The 16963-nt window shown below is 29.1% G+C and overlaps 6 protein-coding genes across 9 annotated transcripts; all 6 read right to left on the reverse strand.

Annotated features, from left to right (window-relative positions):
* Positions 1–1630: 1630 nt before the first annotated feature.
* LOC103578167 (glycine N-methyltransferase) lies at positions 1631–5227 on the reverse strand. The gene is made up of 3 exons (XM_014440892.2): positions 4413–5227; positions 2434–2690; positions 1631–2311 (listed from the first exon to the last, which is right to left on the reverse strand). The coding sequence occupies exons 1-3, from the start codon at positions 4741–4743 to the stop codon at positions 2033–2035; spliced, it is 867 nt and encodes a 288-aa protein (XP_014296378.1). The 5' UTR covers positions 4744–5227; the 3' UTR covers positions 1631–2032.
* A 1107-nt stretch (positions 5228–6334) lies between these two features.
* On the reverse strand, positions 6335–8931 carry LOC103578163 (glycine N-methyltransferase). The gene is made up of 3 exons (XM_008559143.2): positions 8520–8931; positions 6880–7136; positions 6335–6747 (listed from the first exon to the last, which is right to left on the reverse strand). The coding sequence occupies exons 1-3, from the start codon at positions 8848–8850 to the stop codon at positions 6469–6471; spliced, it is 867 nt and encodes a 288-aa protein (XP_008557365.1). The 5' UTR covers positions 8851–8931; the 3' UTR covers positions 6335–6468.
* Positions 8932–9521: 590 nt separating this feature from the next.
* LOC103578164 (glycine N-methyltransferase-like) lies at positions 9522–11076 on the reverse strand. Its single transcript, XM_008559145.2, has 3 exons — positions 10739–11076; positions 10102–10358; positions 9522–9957 (listed from the first exon to the last, which is right to left on the reverse strand). Exons 1-3 carry the CDS (start codon positions 11067–11069, stop codon positions 9679–9681), a joined length of 867 nt encoding a protein of 288 aa, XP_008557367.1. The 5' UTR covers positions 11070–11076; the 3' UTR covers positions 9522–9678.
* A 22-nt stretch (positions 11077–11098) lies between these two features.
* On the reverse strand, positions 11099–12410 carry LOC128667648 (glycine N-methyltransferase-like). Of its 2 annotated transcripts, none has more exons than XM_053738642.1 (2): positions 11783–12117; positions 11099–11180 (listed from the first exon to the last, which is right to left on the reverse strand). In XM_053738642.1, exons 1-2 carry the CDS (start codon positions 12111–12113, stop codon positions 11170–11172), a joined length of 342 nt encoding a protein of 113 aa, XP_053594617.1. In that variant the 5' UTR covers positions 12114–12117; the 3' UTR covers positions 11099–11169. The 2 variants fall into 2 exon arrangements, with proteins under 2 accessions (XP_053594617.1, XP_053594618.1); XM_053738643.1 differs by having other exon boundaries at positions 11120–11208; positions 11783–12410.
* Positions 12143–13164, reverse strand: LOC128667649 (glycine N-methyltransferase-like). Of its 2 annotated transcripts, none has more exons than XM_053738644.1 (2): positions 12827–13164; positions 12143–12224 (listed from the first exon to the last, which is right to left on the reverse strand). In XM_053738644.1, exons 1-2 carry the CDS (start codon positions 13155–13157, stop codon positions 12214–12216), a joined length of 342 nt encoding a protein of 113 aa, XP_053594619.1. In that variant the 5' UTR covers positions 13158–13164; the 3' UTR covers positions 12143–12213. The 2 variants fall into 2 exon arrangements, with proteins under 2 accessions (XP_053594619.1, XP_053594620.1); XM_053738645.1 differs by having other exon boundaries at positions 12171–12252.
* A 966-nt stretch (positions 13165–14130) lies between these two features.
* On the reverse strand, positions 14131–16679 carry LOC103578165 (glycine N-methyltransferase). 2 transcript variants are annotated; one of them, XM_053738641.1, is made up of 3 exons: positions 16081–16679; positions 15042–15268; positions 14131–14445 (listed from the first exon to the last, which is right to left on the reverse strand). In XM_053738641.1, exons 1-3 carry the CDS (start codon positions 16409–16411, stop codon positions 14167–14169), a joined length of 837 nt encoding a protein of 278 aa, XP_053594616.1. In that variant the 5' UTR covers positions 16412–16679; the 3' UTR covers positions 14131–14166. The 2 variants fall into 2 exon arrangements, with proteins under 2 accessions (XP_053594616.1, XP_008557368.1); XM_008559146.2 differs by having other exon boundaries at positions 15012–15268.
* Positions 16680–16963: the final 284 nt, after the last annotated feature.

Consider the following 16963-nt stretch of genomic DNA (forward strand, 5'->3'; position numbering starts at 1 on the left):
GACCATAAAGAATACATTTAGACATCAAAAAACTAACGTCTTATTTATGGAGTCTTCAAGAACTCTTAATTAAGAGTTCTTAAAAATGACATCTTTAAGAAGTCATCATAAGACATCTTGATGATTCCTTCAAAAAGACGTCGTAAAGCAGTCATTCCGATTTGAATACTGTCTGAGCTACCAATCATGTCTACAAATTTTTCTAAATATTAAGAGCTCTAATTTGCACATGCGTATTTTCATATCTAAATGAAACTTCTGAACCTGTTTTCCAAAAAATAAAAATTATTTTTTTGCAACGCCCTAATATATATCAAATAAAGAAATTATTGTCCGAGGATAAAACAATGCCTATGAAATTAAGCATAGAGTTTACATTAAAAAAAAATACATATATATATATATATATATATATATATATATATATATACATATATTAAATAAATATCTGTATAGTTTGCTTTGTAATATTATCTTGATATTTTTATCATGACAGCACACATACACACACACGTATACATCGACAGTATATTAAAAAAAAACTGAATATTTAATTGGGTTATGAGAGAATGATATAAATGAGAGAACAAGAGACAAACAGATGAAATATTTGATGTTATAACAATTGAGATTATCATTATGAAAAGAAAACTATGGAGATTGTTAATTAGGTTTTAGACGAATGAAAAATTTAAAAACATGATATAGATCTGGCTCTATTTGTAGTTAAAAGATGTACGAAAGTTTAAATGTTGTTGATAAATTTATCGGAGTATTTTCAGTGTCGTTATTTGTCATTAAAAATATGTGTATGTAATAAATAAAATAAATATGTAAAATAAATACATACACATTTTTTTATAGACACCGACGATTACTATAAATAAGACCGCCCTTCGTGCAAGCTCGTTCAACTGCCTTCCTTCTCACTAAAATCGCTTCGAAAACAATGTGCAAACTTTAGGATAATATTATTTTTGCATCGCTTAAAAACAGCTAATTTTTAAAAAATATAACAACAAACAAAGTAAACAAAAAAATAATAATAATATTTATAAATCAATAAATTTATTTTAAATGATAATTTATTTATGTGTACGCTAATTTAAACAGATGCTATGAAACGGGTCTAATTCAAGTTTATTATGGATGACGAACAATAAAAAAAGCGACAGTATATTAAGAATATATATAAATATATATATATTGAATAAAAAAAAAAAAAAAAAAAATTACAAACATTGTTATAGGAATTGTGAGAGGGTGTAAAATTTTGCTATCACAACTGTTCGTCCAACTTTTTACTTGGGCTGTGCGCGACGTTGCGAAAAAATTCTAGTCATTTAAATATTAATAAATAAATAAAATAAAAAAAACAATCCCTTGACGTAAATTGCTCTTCTTACTGAAGAAATTGTTTTATTTTTCACGCTGAATAAAACAAAAAAGTAATAAATAATAAATATAAATATAAATAACTGCGTAAAAATCACTGCAATTATCGTCGTAACTCATTTGCGTTTATATTTTCTAGACAAATGGTTTAAGAAAATAAAAAAAGTAATAATAGTAATTATATTTAATAATATTTATTAAAAATAAATCAAGGGATACCTTCTAGTCTTGGCTTTCCAACGTGTATATTTACTATTTATACAAAATAATCTGAAATAAAGTTTATGTACGTTTATCGTACATATCTAATAAATTAATTATTTTAATCTATTTATTTATTATCTTTTAATTATTTATTGTATTATTAAAAATCTTTATAAATTTTCCAATTTTAGGCACAGTGAAAAAATTGTGGAGTGAGCGCGGAGTGGGTGACTTTTTATTTATTCACTCCGAAGGGGAGTTTCGGAAAATATTAATTATAAAAAAAATCCGAATTTAAATAAAATCTGCGTCACTTCTAAATCACTCCGCCCATAAAAAATTTTTTAATTCACTTTTAATGAGGAAGAGAATGTGAGCTGAAATAAAGTCTGTACTCACTCCTGATGTTTTACAGTGTAATTGTATGTGACTATTATTTTTTTTCAATATAATGAATAAAAAATACAGGATCTTTTACCTCATTAAGAGGCTTAAAGTCACCGAAAATTTTGTGGGTTTTTTGGGAAAATATTTCTCGTAACATATCCTTGAAGAAATTCAGACGATGAGGATAGTAGGATAAGCGAAATTTATGTCGATTCTTTAGATCCTCGTTATTTTCATCCAAGGACAAGAAGTAATCGAAAATAATCATTCGGGGTACACCGGAAACCGAAGGGATGAAAGTTTTTATATCTTTCACGCAGGAACTCTGAAAAATTAAATATTATAGTAGTGAAATATAAATTTTTTTTTTAATAATAAATTTTAGATAGATAAAAATGAAAAAAATAATAAAATATTATAGAGTAAACTTAATTTATGGATACTTACGTTATAGTAAATGCATCTAGCTGGAGCAACCCCACCATCCAAAATAGCATCAAAATTTCTGTGATCAATAAGAAGAAAGCCACCTGGTTTAAGACACATCTCAAAGTTTTTTAATATTTGTTTCTGTTCTCTCTGATCACCGTAAGTGTCATTGATATGAGCGAAACTGTTGCCTAAACAAATCACAGCATCGAAACCATCGCCAATAAGATGTCCAATATCTTTAGTCAGTGTGAACCAATTGGCCTCTTTGATAACTAATAATGAAGTAAACAATAGAATTAATTTACAATTTCTACACAATTTCCAATTTTGTGTTGAATTTCAATACAAAATTTGTGTTAAAATTTAAACACAAAATTCGACTAATATGAGAAGTAACTTCAACAATTTTTTAAATGTTAATGGCGACACTAAAAAAATGTTAACTTTTACATTTTATTTTTGTACCATGAATTATTTCCAGGTTATCAAAAGTTACAACAATCATTAGTTAACATTGAACTATTTTGTGATAGTCAACATGATCCTAAAGTTAACAGACAGTTAACAATTTTCATACTTTTTTATCAGTAAATCAATTACGAAAAAAAAAAAATAAATAATAAAAATATGCGCATGTAAAGAAGTAAAAAAGCAATAGATGCAATTTTTTAAATATTTTTTTTTTTAAACTATACGAATCATAAACTTTGTCAACTTAATTTTTTTATGTTCAATTGAAAATAAATAAAATTAATGTCACAAAAATAATAACTACAACCAAGCAGAACTGATGCTTAATGGTGCTTCCCGCGTGAATATAAGGAAGACATTTTTTTTAACACAATTTAACTGTGGCTTTGACACTTTTTTTATGTTAATTTTAAAGTAACACTTAATAAATGTTGATAAAATCGATTTTTGTACTAGGGAACACTTTTAAAGTGTTGAACAGAAAATCGATTAAAAATTTTAAAGTAACACAGAGAATTGTGTTGATTTGACACAAAGTAATTAACATAAAAGGTATAAAATGGACCGTTTTTAATACATACACAATATTTTTAACTATGCATAGTGAGAAAAATTTCTTAGGGCAAGTAAAATTTTTCTTAACGCGAATAAAACAGATTGCGTCATTATTCGACTTCCTATATATTTTATCAAAATAATTCTAAGGTAAATAATTTTTGAAAGCTGTATCATAAAAAAAAATAAACAGCCTTCGCAAATTAAACTTTAGAGGAGTTTTGGGACTCGACATTTAAAAACGAAAAATTATTGCAATAGCAACTGTAGATAAATTATTTGCAATGGTTATCTTAAAGTTCAATTATTGCAATGATAAAAAAAATCATTTTTAAAATAAAAATATCAAAAAACAGTTGCAGTTATTATCGAGAGCTGTAGAATGTTATTTATTCCTTTCACTTTTATCTTTTACGATTGCATTGAATAAAGTTCAGTGAGATAGGAATAAATATTTTTATATTCTTTTTTTTCAATTAATAGTACATAAAAAAAAAAAAAATTCTTAACTAAAAGTAAATATTATTGATTTAAGAAAACGTTTTGAAAACCTCAATTTTTTCTGATAAAATATCAATCTCCTCTGACTAAGACGAATTCTACTGGCTCAAAGGAATCTTGACTTAGTTTTCCAAAGTATTTTTTAGACCCTAGATGACCCTTTTTCCCATTAAAATTTTCGGAATAAACGCCGATTTAATCAAGAGTAAATGTGAAGCGAATGATTGCTTATTTATTTAACCCCCTCCGAGTAAAATGAACTTCTAAAAGGATTTTATTTTAATACTAAAAACTCTGCTCAATACTCCGTTGAAAAAACCAACTCCTTTACTCGGAATTCAGAGTGACTTTTTTTTAAACTCCGTAACTTCGAGTGACAAAGTGAATTTAGTTTGACTTAAGACCCGTTATTATTTGGAATTAAATCCCAATTTTTAACAGTATGATAATAAAATAAATAAAATTACCCCAGTCATCAAAACCAGGTTCTTTTCTTCGATCCCAACGGCCATTGAACGCATGTTTGAGCATTTTATCAGAAGCATCAACACTGACAAGTTGGAATCCTTCTTCAATGAGCATTATGGAGTCGATTCCTGTGCCACAGGCAACATCAAGGATTCTCTTGCACCCCTTTTCACGTAATAAACCCACTACGAAGTCTTTGTAAACTTGAGTACGTTGTTTTATATCTCCAACTATAGTGTCCCAAGCTTCAGCAGCTATTCCATCGGCATACTGATCCCGTACACCCTCAGAAAGAACCTCAGGAGTACGAGTACGAATTACTGAATCCATTTTCTAAAATATTTATTATTATGCCCGGTAATTTATTCGACTATCGGACTGGATTAAGTCGTGAGATTCATTGAGACTGATACCAGGGTTACTGAACAGTTTATTTATACCCTAAGAAGCATATTTGCCACGAATCATGCTGATAAAACAAAGAAAGAGATAGTAAATATAAGAGATACAGTTGAACTCCTTTAACACAGATACCATTTTTTCGAAACTTCTCAATCTTGACCCCCACTACAAGCACCACTGTCTCCCACTCAATGCTATTCGCTGAGTCAAGCCATGGTAGGGGAAATTAAATCGACTGAAGCGTTCGCAGTGGTTACTTTCGGAGTTACGGAAGGCTATTATTACTAAAATTGTAAACACGCACACGTAAAAGTATTTATTTTGTTATTATTTAATTATTTATTTTTCATTTTGATTTTTTCCTCAGTAACATTTTTTGACATTGATGTGAATTTCAAACAACTTAACCCAAATGATTACTGTATTCTTTCTTATTTTTATCATTATACTTACTTGTTGTTGATTCGTTTAACTAAAAAACAAAACTGCAGTAACTATACAACTGTCACATATTTTTTATAACTTTTTTTTATTGCTATTATTTATAATATTAATATATTTTTATGATTCTTGCTGTTGACATACGTATAAAAACATACTCCGACAGCCTTCCGTAGTTCATATTTTGTATGGCGCTGCAGTCACACTCATAGCAGACATATTTGTATGGGCCTCTGGTAGTAGAACGAATGTTTTTTCGACCCGGTTTTTGTTAATCTAAAGTTATTCTATGTTTTTTTTTTTTTTTTGTTACTTGTTATCGTTAGCTGGCAAATTACTACAGAATAGAAAATAAACGCAGAGAATATTATTAAATATAATATTATTTATGCGATAGACAAACATTTATTTTTAATTTAACTTTTTTTCATAAGCTATACGAAGAAAAGTTTATGGTAACAATTACGATATAATATGGGAATGGTTCCCATGATGCATGGTAACCGGTTTTTTTGAAATTTTTATTGTAGGAATGGCACCCATATATATTACAGTTATCATTACTATAATATTATAGTAATAGTTACCATAATAATATGGTAATCATTACAATAATTTTTTCATATGCGATATGGGAACTGTTACCATAATGATGGGAATTGTTCCCGTACTTATGGGAACTTTTCCCAGAAACTATGGGAATATATCCTATGATTCCAAGTAATCATTACCATAACGGTATGTGATATTTTATAAATGTACCAGGAACGATTGCCATAAATTTCTCTCCGTGTACAGTACTAATTTATTCATATATTTTTCTTGTAAAAATATGATATTAAATTTATGAATGATATGCATCAATCCAACCACGAGACAAAATTCAATATTGTACCGAAATATAATATATTCCCATAAAAACTATATCACCATAGTTATTAAATAATTTAAAATTTTCGCTAATGTATGATACATGAGAAATTATAATTTAGTGGGTTACTAAAACATTGTATAAATTGAAAACATATTATTTTAAATTTAATGATTAATATTTGGATGAATTGCTTATTAAAATAAGTATGTTTCTAATTAACAGCTGTTATTATTGAATATAAATTTATTCAAGCATTAAAACTCCGATTAGAGTGAATACGAATTGGAAGAAAATCCGTATTCACTCCTGATTTTTCACTGTGTAATTATAGTTGACAATTATTTTTTTTCAATGACATGAATGAAAAATGCTGGTATTTTTACCTCACTAAGAGGTTTAAAGTCACCGAAAATTTTGTGGGTTTTTTGGGAAAATATTTCTCGTAACATATCTTTGAAGACATTCAGCCGATGAGGATAATATGATAAGCGAAATTCATTTCGATTCTCTGGATCCTCGTTATTTTCATCCAAGGACAAGAAGTAATCCAGCATAACCATATGGGGCTCACCGGAAACCCACAAGACGGAAGTTTTTATATCTTTTGTATGCGGGCTCTAGAAAAATTTAAACTCATCGATTTATTCATTTTACATATTCTATTAGTAGAATATAAATATTTTTTTTAAAAATAAATTTTAAATAAATAGCAAAATAGTATAGAGTGAACTAAATTTATGGATACTTACGTTATAGTAAATGCATCTAGCTGGAGCAACCCCACCTTCCAAAATATGATCATAATTTCTGTGATCGATAAGAAGAAAACCACCTGGTTTAAGACACATCTCAAAGTTTTTTAATATTTGTTTTTGTTCTCTCTGATCACCGTAGGCGTCATGGATATGAGCGAAACTGTTGCCTAAACAAATCACAGCATCAAAACCATCGCCAATTAGATGTCCTATGTCTTTAGTCAGTGTTAACCAATTGGCTTCTTCAATAACTAAAAAATAAAAAAAAAAGTTTGGAAAATCCAAAAGTGCATGACTTGAGGATTTATGTGAATGATAATCAAGTGAGTTAAAAGTTTATTACACATACAACAATTTTTCATTAAAAACCGTTATATTATTTTAAATTTTAACATATTTTTTTGTATCGACTGTTAATTAAAAACAATTAGATTATAAGTTTTTAAGTAGTCCGCCATTTTTCCTAAAAAACGCAAGCTGCTGATATGTATACTTTGGTATAGGTATATTCCGTGCCATCTACTATCGAAAAATAATCGATACATAGAAATCGATAAGTAAACAAAAAAAATACAAAAAATTTAATTAAATAGTAATTGTAAATAAATTATTCGAAATTGTTATCTTGAAGTTCAAGACTGCAATAATAAAAAAAAATGATTTATATAATAAAAAAAAATAGTTACAGTCAAAAAAATGTTTTTAGATTACCCTGTCACGAATCTTATTTTATTATTATTATTTAAGAATAGTTGTTTTTATATTAATAGCAGATTAATTTCAATAATTTCAACATTAAGATAAATTAATGTACTAATTTTTTTTTTTTTGTTTTAATCAGTTTAATAAAACTTTCGAAACATCTTGAATTATGATTAAATAAAAAAAAAAAAAGTTATCAATAAGTTGGGAAAACCGTACAAGCACAGTACAGATAAATATAAATATAAATAAGGCTCAAGTTAGTCAGGCCCTCAATCAAGATAATGTTTTATTTTTAAATATTTGAATTATTATAACACCATTTTGTGACATAAAACCATATAATAAACTTATATAATCAATCATTTTTTATTGCAAGTTGAAAAAAAGTTGAATCAATATTAAATATTTAACATTACATTTAAATGTTCTAAAAATAAACGCAAATTTTGAGTTAAGTGAGATAAGAGATAAATTAATTTATACTTTACTTTGGTAAAAGAAAAAAATAATTAGTACATAGAAAAAAAAAATTCTGGAGTAAAAGTATATATTCTTGAGTCAAGGAAATTTTTCTGAAAGCCTTCAATTTCTCGGCTAAAATGTAAATCTCCTCTAACTAAGACAACTTCTCTTAGCTCAAGAAAATCTTTACTTTGTTCCCAAGAACGTTTGTCTTACAAAATATTTTCTTGATTCAAAAAAATTAGTCTTGGTTAGAGGAAACTTACTTCCTTTTATTTCTGTGTATTAAAATATACACTGTTAAAAAATTTCAGAGCAAATGCGGATTTGCTTCGAATGCAGAATAATTTTTTTTTAAATTCCAGAACTCCGAGGGACAGAGTGAATTTGGATTGAAATAAAACCCATAATCACTCCAAATTAACTCTTAATTTTTTACAATATGATAATAACATAAATAAAATTACCCCATTTATCAAAACCAGGTTCTTTTCTTCTGTCCCAGCGGTCACTGAGCGCATGTTTGAGCATTTTATCAGAAGCATCAACACTGACAACTTGGAATCCTTCTTCAATGAGCATTATAGAGTCGATTCCTGTGCCGCAGGCAACATCAAGGATTCTCTTGCAACCATTTTCACGTAACAAACCCACTAAGAAGTCTTTGTAAACTTGAGTACGTTGTTTTTTATCTCCAATTAAAGTTTTCCAGACTTCAGCAGCTTTTCCATCGGCGTACTGATCCCGTACACCCTCAGCAGCGGCCCCAGGAGTGCGGGTACGAAATACGATATCCATTTTTTAAAATATTTATTATTGTGCTCGGTAATTTATTAGACTAGTAGAGTAGATATTAAGTCGTAAGATTCATTAAGACTGATACCAGTGTTACCGAACAGCTTATTTATACACTGAGAATCATGCTGATAAATGAAAGAAAGAGATAGTAAATTTACGAGATACTTTAATTTCATCAATAACATTAATCTGTCCAACGATATTCCCTTGCTATTACGAAATTAACATTGGTTAGAACGAATGTTTTTTTAAAAACTGTTTTTAGTAATCTTAAGTTTTTTTTTTTTAATTTTTATCATTGGCTGTCATATTATAACAGAACAGAAAATAGACGTAAGCAATGGTATTAAATATAAAGTTATTTATGCGATAAACAAACATTCAATTACAATTTAATTTTTTTTTATAAGCTACAGTACCATCTTATTTATATATTTTTGTAGTAGAAAGACAACATTAAATCTATGACTGATTTATCAATCAAACCACGAGATAAAATTTAATATTGTATCGAAATATAAAATATTTCCATAAAAACTATATTACTATAGTTATTTGGTATTTTAATATTTTCACTAATATACGATACATAAGAAATTATAATTTAGTGAGTTACTAAAACATTTTATAAATTGAAAACACAGTATTTTAAATTTGGTGATTAATATTTCAATGAAATGTTTATTAAAATAATTATGTTTCTAATTAACGGCTGTTACTATTAAATATAAATTAATTTAAGTATTAAAACCCCTGTTGAAGTCAATACGGATGGAAATAAAATCGGTATTCATACCCGATTTTTTACAGTGTACTTGTATGTGACAATTATTTTTTTTCAATATAATGAATAAAAAATACAGGGTCCTTTACCTCATTAAGAGGCTTAAAGTCACCGAAAATTTTGTGGGTCTTTTGGGAAAATATTTCTCGTAACATATCTTTGAAGGCATTAAGCCGATGGGGATAACAAGATAAGCGAAAGTGATTCCGATTCTCTGGATCCTCGCCATTTTCATCCAAGGACACGAAGTAATCTTGGATAACCATTTGGGGTACACCGGAAACTGAGTATACGGAGGTTTTTATATCTTTCATATGCGGACTCTAGAAAAATATAAACCAATCGGTTATATTTATTTCAAATACTGTATTAGTGGAATATAAATTTTTGTTTAGTAATAAATTTTCGATAAATAATAATGAAAAAAATAAAATATTATAGAGTAAACTTAATTTATGGACACTTACGTTGAAGTAAATGCATTTCGTTGGAGCAATTCCACCATCCAAAATAGCATCATAATTTCTGTGATCAATAAGAAGAAAACCACCTGGCTTAATACACATCTTAAAGTTTTTTAATACTTGTTTCTGTTCTCTCTGATCACCGTAAGTGTCAAGGATGTGAGAAAAACTGTTTCCTAAACAGATCACAGCATCAAAACCATTGCCAATTAGATGTCCAATATCTTTAGTCAGTGTTAACCAATTGGCTTCTTCGATAACTAACAAAAAAAAAAATAAATACATAATTAATTTAACTTTTCCAAGCAGCACGAAAATACAATGTTGACCTTTTGCTGAACTTAAATCATACACTGTAAAAAATTATCGGAGTGAACACGGATTTAATGAGGAGTGAGTTCATCATGGATGACTGCTTACGTAATTAAGCTTCTAGGAGTAAACTGAACTTCTAAAAGAATTTTAATTTAATATTAATACTCCGCTTAAGGAACAAACTCCATTACTCAGAATTTAGAGCGACTTTCTTTTTAAACTCTGTAACTCCGAGTGACAGAGTGAATTTGGATTGAAATAAAACCCATAATCACTTGGAATTAACTCTTAATTTTTTACAGTATGATAACATAAATAAAATTACCCCAGTCATCGAAACCAGGTTCTTTTCTTCGATCCCATCGGTCTTTGAGCGCATATTTGAGCATTTTATCAGAAGCATCAACACTGACGACTTGGAATCCTTCTTCAATGAGCATTGCAGAGTCAATTCCTGTGCCGCAGGCAACATCAAGGATTCTTTTGCAACCTTTTTCACGTAATAAACCCATTAAAAAGTCTTTATAAACTTGAGTACGTTGTTTTTTATCTCCAACTATAGTGTCCCATACATCAGCAGCTATTCCATCGGCATACTCATCCCGTACACCCTCAGCAGGAATCCCAGGAGTACGAGTACGAATTACTGAATCCATTTTTTAAAATATTTATTGTTGTGCTCGGTAATTTACCAGACTATTGGACTGGATTTAGTCGTGAGACTCGTTAAGACTGATACCAATGTTACTGAACAGCTTATTTATACACTGAGAAGCACATATGCCACGCATCATACTGATTAAATAAATAAACAAAAAGAAAATATAAAAGATAATATAATTTTTTCATTAGCATTAATCTGTTTAACCGTATTTAATGGCTATTAATCCGATATTTATCACAAATGACCAGTCTGAGAGTAGAACGAATAATTTTGTATATTGTAATTTTTAATCTAAAGTTATTTTTTTTTTATATGATATTGTTAGCTGGTGTAGGACAACAGAATAAAAGACAGACGTAAACAATACTATCAAATAAAAAGTTATTTATGCGATAAACGAACGTTGGTTTTTAATTTAATTAACTTTCTTTTATAAGCTACAGTACCAATTTATTTATATATTTTTGTAGTAGAAATATGACATTAAATCTATGACTGACTTTACATCAATCATACCCCGAGATTGAACTTTATATTGTACCGAAGTATAGAATATTTCCATGAAAACTATATGACCATAGTTATTTAATAATTTAATATTTTCACTAATGTACGATACATAAGAAATTATAATTTAGTGAGTTACTAAAACTCCGGATTAACTCACAATTTTTTATAGTATGATAATAAAATAAATAAAATTACCCCATTTATCAAAACCAGGTTCTTTTCTTCTATCCCAGCGGTCACTGAGCGCATATTTGAGCATTTTATCAGAAGCATCAACACTGACAACTTGGAATCCATCTTCAATGAGCATTGCAGAGTCAATTCCTGTGCCGCAGGCAACATCAAGGATTCTCTTGCAACCATTTTCACGTAATAAACCCATTAAAAAGTCTTTATAAACTTGAGTACGTTGTTTTTTATCTCCAACTATAGTGTCCCATACATCAGCAGCTATTCCATCGGCATACTCATCCCGTACACCCTCAGCAGGAATCCCAGGAGTACGAGTACGAATTACTGAATCCATTTTTTAAAATATTTATTGTTGTGCTCGGTAATTTACCAGACTATTGGACTGGATTTAGTCGTGAGACTCGTTAAGACTGATACCAATGTTACTGAACAGCTTATTTATACACTGAGAAGCACATATGCCACGCATCATACTGATTAAATAAATAAACAAAAAGAAAATATAAAAGATAATATAATTTTTTCATTAGCATTAATCTGTTTAACCGTATTTAATGGCTATTAATCCGATATTTATCACAAATGACCAGTCTGAGAGTAGAACGAATAATTTTGTATATTGTAATTTTTAATCTAAAGTTATTTTTTTTTTATATGATATTGTTAGCTGGTGTAGGACAACAGAATAAAAGACAGACGTAAACAATACTATCAAATAAAAAGTTATTTATGCGATAAACGAACGTTGGTTTTTAATTTAATTAACTTTCTTTTATAAGCTACAGTACCAATTTATTTATATATTTTTGTAGTAGAAATATGACATTAAATCTATGACTGACTTTACATCAATCATACCCCGAGATTGAACTTTATATTGTACCGAAGTATAGAATATTTCCATGAAAACTATATGACCATAGTTATTTAATAATTTAATATTTTCACTAATGTACGATACATAAGAAATTATAATTTAGTGAGTTACTAAAACTCCGGATTAACTCACAATTTTTTATAGTATGATAATAAAATAAATAAAATTACCCCATTTATCAAAACCAGGTTCTTTTCTTCTATCCCAGCGGTCACTGAGCGCATATTTGAGCATTTTATCAGAAGCATCAACACTGACAACTTGGAATCCATCTTCAATGAGCATTGCAGAGTCAATTCCTGTGCCGCAGGCAACATCAAGGATTCTTTTGCACCCCTTTTCACGTAACAAACCCACTAAAAAGTCTTTGTAAACTAGAGTACGTTGTTTTTTATCTCCAATTAAAGTTTTCCAGACTTCAGCAGCTTTTCCATCGGCATACTGATCCCGTACACCCTCAGCAGCAGCCCCAGGAGTGCAGGTACGAAATACAAAATCCATTTTCTAAAGTATTTATTATAATGCTCGGTAATTTATCCGACTATTGGACTGGATTTAGTCGTGAGATTTGTTAAGACTGATACCAATGCTATTGAACAGCTTATCTATACACTGAGAAACATATATGCCACGCATTATATTGATAAAAGAAATAAACAAAAAGAAAATATAAGAGATAATGTAATTTTTTCAATAGCATTAATCTGTTCAACGATATTTCGTTGCAGTAATGATATCCATTGCGAAATTAGCCTTCTGAAAATGAATCGAATATTGCTTGACATTGTTTTTATTAATCAAAAGTCGTTTTTATTATTATCATTATTATTTTTTTTTGTTACATGTTATTGTTAGCTGGCACATTGCAACAGAAGAGGAGACAGACGTAAGCAATATTATCAAATATAAAGTTCTTTATGTGATTTACGAACGTTCATTTTCAATTCATCTTTTTTTTATAAGCTTCAGTACCATCTTATTCATATATTTTTGTAGTAGAAAGATGACATTAACTCTATGAATGATTTATATCAATAACACCACAAGATAGAATTTCATATTGTACCGAAATGTAGAATATTCCCATAAAAACTATGTCACCATAGCTATTTAATAATTTAATATTTTCATTATGTATTATATATAAGACGTTATTTAGTGAGTTATTCCCTGATTAAAAGAAACGATTCAAAAAAGTTCAATTTCACTACTATAAATATACATTTACCATTAAGTGAATCGTTTTTTTTAGTCAGGACCAAAATATTTTTTTAATACTATGAAAACAGTATTTTTTTTTCCTTTTGGCTATTGTCTCAATTGAGCCAAGTGCCAGTACATAGTATTCTAAATTCAATGATTAATATTAAAATGAAGTGTTTATTTAAAAAATTATGTTTCTAATAAATAAAAATTATTTAAGAATAAAATCTCCAGATAGGAGTGAATACGGATTGAAATAGAATTCGTATTCATTCCCGATTTTTTACAGTGTAATTGTATGTGACAATTATTTTTTTTCAATGAGATGAATAAAACACCCTGGTACTTTTACCTCATTAAGAGGCTTAAAGTCACCGAAAATTTTGTGGGTCTTTTGGGAAAATATTTCTCGTAACATATCTTTGAAGGCATTAAGTCGATGGGGATAGCCCGTTAAGCGGAAGTGATTTTGATTCTCTGGATCCTCGTTTTTTTCATCCAAGGACATGAAGTAATCTTGGATAATCACTCGGGACACACCGGAAACTGAATAGACGGAGGTTCTTATCTCTTTCATATGCGGACTCTAGAAAAATTAAAGCCCATTGATTATATTTACAGTCGACTTCCATTAATCCAGACAGTTAATCTACAGAGGAGGGAAAACTTCTTGGAATTTGCTAGAGTTAACGGATACCCCTTCTCTCTTAGAAAGTGAACTATACGCATGCGCACTTACAACACATGTATGATGACATATAAATATACATAGTTCTATTGAAATGTATAGCATGGACTGGGAGACAGCGTATCTTATAGGGAGGGTCAAGATTGAGGGGAAGTTCTGAGATACAGTAGAATCTCCCTAATGTGACTCTCCGTAGTGTTACACTCTCTCTAAATTTAACAAAAGTCTCTCCCTTATGTTAACAATTACACGACAGGATTTGTTACCATTACGGAATGGTCCTGGACAGGAGTGTTAACATTAGGGAGATTTTACTGTAATGGAATCTGAGTTAACGGAGTTCGACTGTGATTTCAACATCATTTAAGTGTGATACATATTTTTTTTAATAGCAAATTTTAGATAATTAGTAATGAATAAAATAATAAATTATCATAGATTAAACCTAATTTATGGACACTTACGTTATAGTAAATACATTTCTTTGGAGATACCTCACCATCCAAAATAGCATCAAAATTTCTGTGATCAATAAGAAGAAAGCCACCTGGTTTAAGACACATCTCAAAGTTTTTTAATATTTGTTTCTGTTCTCTCTGATCACCGTAAGTGTCATGGATATGAGCGAAACTGTTGCCTAAACAAATCACAGCATCGAAACCATCGCCAATAAGATGTCCAATATCTTCAGTCAGTGTTAACCAATTGGCTTCTTCAATAACTAACAAAAAAAAAAAAAGGAAATCAATTAACTTTTTCAAGCGACACGAAAAAGCACTGTTGACTTTTTCCTAAGTCAACAACTGGCTGCATAATCGTAATTTTTTTTTGCCGTATGGGTGATTAATAAAAAAAAAAAAAAGAAAAAAGAAATTATAATAGAATCTATAATTCTAATTTTCCAGAGAAAAAAAAAACTTTTTTGGCGGAACAAAATTTTTGATCATGAAATGAAAACAAAAATTTTCTAAGGATTAGACAAAATTTTTTCTTACCCCAAGAAAATATTTGTTTTTAATTTTTAATTTAAATTTAATTTTAATTCTTAATTTTCTCTGATAAAATATAAATCTTCTCTGATGAAAACGAATTCTCTTGGCTCAAGAAAATCTTGACTTGGTTTTCCGAGGTATTTATTTTGACTCAAGATAACACTTGTTCCTGAGTATTAAAGTTTTCACTATAAAAAATTTTCGGACTGAACACACATTAAATCAGGCGGAATTCGAAGTAGATGATCACTTATTAATTTAATCCTTCGGAAAAATTAACTCCTAGAGAAGTTTGCCTTAATATTAAAACTCCGCTGAATACTCCGTTGAAAAAACCAACTCCTTCACTTTCTAAATCTGAAGCAGTGAAAACCACTGAAAAGTAGTGTATATAAACTTTTTCAGATTTAGAGTATACTTTGAATTCAAAGTGATTATCTTTTTAAACTCTGTAACTCCAAGTGACAGAGTGAAATAAAACCCATAATCACTTGGAATCAACTCTTAATTTATTACAGTATGAGAACATAAATAAAATTACCCCAGTCATCGAAACCAGGTTCTTTTCTTCGATCCCATCGGTCTTTGAGCGCATATTTGAGCATTTTATCAGAAGCATCAACACTGACAACTTGGAATCCTTCTTCAATGAGCATTATGGAGTCGATTCCTGTGCCGCAGGCAACATCAAGGATTCTCTTGCAACCATTTTCACGTAATAAACCCATTAAAAAATCTTTGTAAACTTGAGTACGTTGTTTTTCATCTCCAATTACAGCTTTCCAGATTTTAGCAGCTTTTCCATCGGCATACTGATCCCGTACACCCTCAGAAAGAACCTCAGGAGTACGAGTACGAATTCCTGAATCCATTTTCTAAAATATTTATTATTATGCTCGTTAGTTTATTAGACTAGCGGACTAGATATTAAGTCGGCAAGACTGATACCAAAATTACTGCACACACAGCTTATTTATTCATTAAGGAGCATATATGCCACGTATCCTACTGATAAAAGAAGGAAACAAAAAAAATATAAGCGATAATTTTATTTCTTCAGTAGCATTAATCTGTTTATCGATATTCCGTTGCTATTACGATATCTATTACAAAATTAACCTTCTGAACGTGGAACGAATATTGCTTGACATTGTTTTCATTAATAATCCAAAGTCATTTTTATTTTTATTATTATTTTTTTTTGTTACATGTATTGTTAGCTGGCATATTGCAACAGAATAGAAGACAGGCGTAAACAATATTATCAAATATTAAATTATTTATGCGATAAACGAACATTGTTTTTCAATTTAACTTTTTTTTTATAAGCTACAGTACCAATGTATTTATATATTGTTCTAGTAGAAATATGACATTAAATCTATGACTGATTTACATCAATCATACCCCGAGATTGAACTTCA

Source organism: Microplitis demolitor, chromosome 4 (assembly GCF_026212275.2).
Source record: "Microplitis demolitor isolate Queensland-Clemson2020A chromosome 4, iyMicDemo2.1a, whole genome shotgun sequence".
NCBI classification, from domain to species: Eukaryota; Metazoa; Arthropoda; class Insecta; order Hymenoptera; family Braconidae; genus Microplitis; species Microplitis demolitor.